A 5,000-nucleotide genomic window follows, 5' to 3' on the forward strand; every position below is an offset into this window, starting at 1 on the left:
GTGTATGCGCATGTGTGCATGTTTGTGTGTGCAGGTGAGTTCGGCGAGGTGTGCAGCGGTCGGCTGCGTCTCCAGGGGAAGAGGGAGATCCTCGTGGCCATCAAGAGCCTGAAGGCAGGATACTCTGACAAGCAGAGGCGGGACTTCCTGTCCGAGGCGTCAATCATGGGACAGTTTGACCATCCAAACATCATCAGGCTGGAGGGCGTGGTCACCAGATGTAAGTCATGGTGTGTGTGTGTGTGTGTGTGTGTGTGTGTGTGTGTGTGTGTGTGTGTGTGTGTGTGTGTGTGTGTGTGTGTGTGTGTGTGTGTGTGTGTGTGTGTGTGCGTTTACGTATGTTCAAGCGGCCCTCTTCTTTAACACAACAACGTCAACAAAGGAAATGGCAGTGTGGTGTAAAGTAACTAAATATATTTACTCAAGTTCTGTACTTAACTCTCTCACTGCCAAGGACGACTTATGACGATTATATTTTTATAATTTTTTCACACAGAACCAGAGTTAACGCGATCCAAAGATTTACTATTCCATTCACTTCCTGGTTAACTTATAACTTAAAAATCCTCTATCTCGACTCTTGTGTACTTTTTTTTTTCACTATGTATTGTGGGCCCAGACATGCTATTTTCAAAGGCATATAAAAGCGCTGCGATGACATGGTCACAGTGAAACCCTCAGTGATTAGCAGCCATCAGGGGATCCATCATACTGGAGATAAATATTCTGTGAATACTTCAAAAGGTTAGAAAATAGAAACATCGCTGGCAGTGGCACGAAATAAGTCTGTCAGTGAAAGAGTTGAGTACAATTTTGAGGATGTTTTTACTTTAATTGAGTATTTCCATTACTTCTACTCCACTACATCTCAGAGGCAAATATTATACTTTTACTCCCACTACAATTATATGAAAACCTAAGTTACTAACCACTTCAGCCCTGTATACATTTCGGCCATTTGAAAATAGCCGATCTACAAGCTCTGTTTGCTTGTGACCGTCTGCTCTGGTTTTTATCTGTGGAGGACTCTGGATGGAGTTATGAATGTGTTGGACTGTACCACTCTGTGGAGGACTCTGGATGGAGTTATGAATGTGTTGGACTGAACCACCCTGTGGAGGGACTCTGGATGGAGTTATGAATGTGTTGGACTGTACCACCCTGTGGAGGACTCTGGATGGAGTTATGAATGTGTTGGACTGTACCACCCTGTGGAGGGACTCTGGATGGAGTTATGAATGTGTTGGACTGTACCACCCTGTGGAGGACTCTGGATGGAGTTATGAATGTGTTGGACTGTACCACCCTGTGGAGGACTCTGGATGGAGTTATGAATGTGTTGGACTGTACCATGTGGAGGACTCTGGATGGAGTTATGAATGTGTTGGACTGTACCACCCTGTGGAGGGACTCTGGATGGAGTTATGAATGTGTTGGACTGTACCACCCGTCTGTTGGACTGTACCACACGTCCTAGGATGAAATAATGTCACATAAAAGTAAGAAAAAAGCTAGTCTGAAATTCTTGTGAAGCGCGTCCTCAGTTGTGACCGTGGTGACGGTGACGTTAAATCATCTTTGTTTTACACCGAGGTTTTCCTAGAATGCTTGGATGTGCTTTACACCAGGGGTCTTCAACAGGGGGTCCGGGACCCCTAGGGGGTCCGCCAAATCTTTGTGTGATAGGATCATGTTTTTTACATGAACCACTTGAACCCTAGCATCCCTATTCTGAGTGGAACATTAGCCAAAGATAGCAGATCTACAAGCTCACAACGTCTCGCGCTGCGAGGCGTTGTGAGCTTGTAGATCGGCTATTTTTTGGCAAAGAGCTCGGTGTAGAGGGAAAAAAAGACTAAATATTGACGATTCAAGTGGTTAAATGTCTGAAAATACACATGAATGGAACATACACTGATGATAGTGCTGTCAAAGTCTATGAAGCTGTCTAAGAAAATGTTTAATTTACAACACAATGTTATACACTATGTAGAGAGAGTCCCTGAGAGAGTAGAGAGATGTGTAGAGACGTTGTAGAGAGACACTATGTAGAGAGAGTCCCTATGAGAGAGTCCCTATGAGAGAGTCACTATGTAGAGAGAGTCCCTATGAGAGAGTCCCTATGAGAGAGTCCCTATGAGAGAGTCACTATGAGAGAGTCACTATGTAGAGAGAGTCCCTATGAGAGAGTCCCTATGAGAGAGTCACTATGTAGAGAGAGTCCCTATGAGAGAGTCCCTATGAGAGAGTCACTATGTAGAGAGAGTCCCTATGAGAGAGTCCCTATGAGAGAGTCCCTATGAGAGAGTCCCTATGAGAGAGTAGAGAGATGTGTAGAGACGTTGTAGAGAGACACTATGTAGAGAGAGTCCCTATGAGAGAGTCACTATGTAGAGAGAGTCCCTATGAGAGAGTCCCTATGAGAGAGTCACTATGAGAGAGTCACTATGAGAGAGTCACTATGAGAGAGTCACTATGAGAGAGTCACTATGAGAGAGTCACTATGTAGAGAGAGTCCCTATGAGAGAGTCCCTATGAGAGAGTCACTATGAGAGAGTCACTATGAGAGAGTCACTATGTAGAGAGAGTCCCTATGAGAGAGTCACTATGAGAGAGTCACTATGAGAGAGTCACTATGTAGAGAGAGTCCCTATGAGAGAGTCACTATGAGAGAGTCACTATGAGAGAGTCACTATGTAGAGAGAGTCCCTATGAGAGAGTCACTATGAGAGAGTCACTATGAGAGAGTCACTATGTAGAGAGAGTCCCTATGAGAGAGTCCCTATGAGAGAGTCACTATGAGAGAGTCACTATGTAGAGAGAGTCCCTATGAGAGAGTCACTATGAGAGAGTCACTATGTAGAGAGAGTCCCTATGAGAGAGTCCCTATGAGAGAGTCACTATGAGAGAGTCACTATGTAGAGAGAGTCCCTATGAGAGAGTCACTATGAGAGAGTCACTATGTAGAGAGAGTCCCTATGAGAGAGTCACTATGAGAGAGTCACTATGAGAGAGTCACTATGTAGAGAGAGTCCCTATGAGAGAGTCCCTATGAGAGAGTCACTATGAGAGAGTCACTATGTAGAGAGAGTCCCTATGAGAGAGTCCCTATGAGAGAGTCACTATGAGAGAGTCACTATGTAGAGAGAGTCCCTATGAGAGAGTCACTATGAGAGAGTCCCTATGAGAGAGTCACTATGTAGAGAGAGTCCCTGCTTCATCTCTCTCTCAGCCAAGAGGTCCTTAGCCTGAACACGTTGAAGAGCCCTGCTTTACACCATAAAGAGCCCTGCTTTACACCATAAAGAGCCCTGCTTTACACCATGAAGAGCCCTGCTTTACACCATAAAGAGCCCTGCTTTACACCATAAAGAGCCCTGCTTTACACCATAAAGAGCCCTGCTTTACACCATGAAGAGCCCTGCTTTACACCATGAAGAGCCCTGCTTTACACCATGAAGAGCCCTGCTTTACACCATAAAGAGCCCTGCTTTACACCATAAAGAGCCCTGCTTTACACCATAAAGAGCCCTGCTTTACACCATAAAGAGCCCTGCTTTACACCATAAAGAGCCCTGCTTTACACCATAAAGAGCCCTGCTTTACACCATAAAGAGCCCTGCTTTACACCATAAAGGCCAGAATGAGAGGGCAGTATGTATGTTAACCAGTGTTGTGGCTAATATGGTTGTAAAGAAGTTGTTTAAAGCGATTAGCCACATCCAGCTTTTCTGTAATAAGCGTGCCATCATCCCAATGAATGTGGATGTTTGTAGATCTGGCTTTCAGTTCATTACTGTACAGCCCTTCTGTTTAAATGCCTTCCACAGCTCTCACAGTACACGTTTCAATTGATTTGGTGTGTGTGGCGGGTTCTATGTTTTTAATGTTCCGTTCCTGTAGCCCAGGCCAGCAGCCATTGTCCCTGTGCGTAATAAAGAGGTCTGTGTGAGGTGAGGGGGGGTGTGTGTGTGTGTGTGTGTGTGTGTGTGTGTGTGTGTGTGTGTGTGTGTGTGTGTGTGTGTGTGTGTGTGTGTGTGTGTGTGTGTTTGTGTGTGATGACCCTGGATCAGATAAAAGAGACAGTTTCCATGACAGCGCAGTGTGTTGACGTAGAGAGGCACGTTGCTGTCTGCGTGTCTGCTCTCAACACAGTACTGTTACCACACACACACACACACACACACACACACACACACACACACACACACACACACACACACACACACACACACACACACACACACGTGATGACCTGGATTAACCACATACATTGCTGATTCCTATCTATATACCTCGCTCTCTCAATCACGGTGTCTCTCTCTCTCTCTCTCTGTCGGTCTATCACTTAATGGCTGAGTCTGTCTGTCTGTCTGTCTGTCTGTCTGTCTGTCTGTCTGTCTGTCTGTCTGTCTGTCCTGTCTGTCTGTCTGTCTGTCTGTCTGTCTGTCTGTCTGTGTGTGTGTCTCACAGTCTCTCTCCCACACACACACACACACACACACACACACACACACACACACACACACACACACACACACACACACACACACACACACACACACACACACACACACACACACACACACACACCTTGGCCTTACAACAAAAGAACAACAGCACATTTGTCGGCCGTCGAGTCATGAATATTAATCATTCATGGAGTTAATTTGATGTTTTTCACCTCATGAATATTCAAATGCTTGCATATTAACAACTCTCTCTCTCTCTCTCTGTCTCTCTGTCTCTCTCTCTCTCTCTCTCTCTCTCTCTCTCTCTCTCTCTCTCTCTCTCTCTCTCTCTCTCTCTCTCTCTCTCTCTCTCTCTCTCTCTCTCTCTCTCTCTCTCTCTCTCTCTCTGTAATGTTAGATGTAAAGTGTGACCTCTCCTTAACAGGGTGGAGGTGGTTTGTAATCCTATTTAACACAATAAACCTGAAGAGTTGAACTCATCCACACATTGTGTAATTACTAGGCTTTGTCTTTGTGGGGGAATGTGCC

The 5,000-nt window shown here is 45.3% G+C and overlaps 1 protein-coding gene across 1 annotated transcript in view; it reads left to right on the forward strand.

Annotated features, from left to right (window-relative positions):
• LOC308092829 (ephrin type-A receptor 3-like) overlaps window positions 1–5,000 on the forward strand; it is a gene marked incomplete at its 5' end in the record, with an annotated part of 150,267 nt that overhangs the window by 135,363 nt on the left and 9,904 nt on the right. The window contains 2 exon segments of the mRNA XM_080438928.1: window positions 35–220; window positions 1,218–1,453. Coding sequence (XP_080295054.1) covers window positions 35–220; window positions 1,218–1,453 — 422 coding nt within the window.

This window comes from Gymnoscopelus braueri, assembly GCF_963280865.1.
Source record: "Gymnoscopelus braueri genome assembly, chromosome: 10".
Classification (NCBI taxonomy): Eukaryota; Metazoa; Chordata; class Actinopteri; order Myctophiformes; family Myctophidae; genus Gymnoscopelus; species Gymnoscopelus braueri.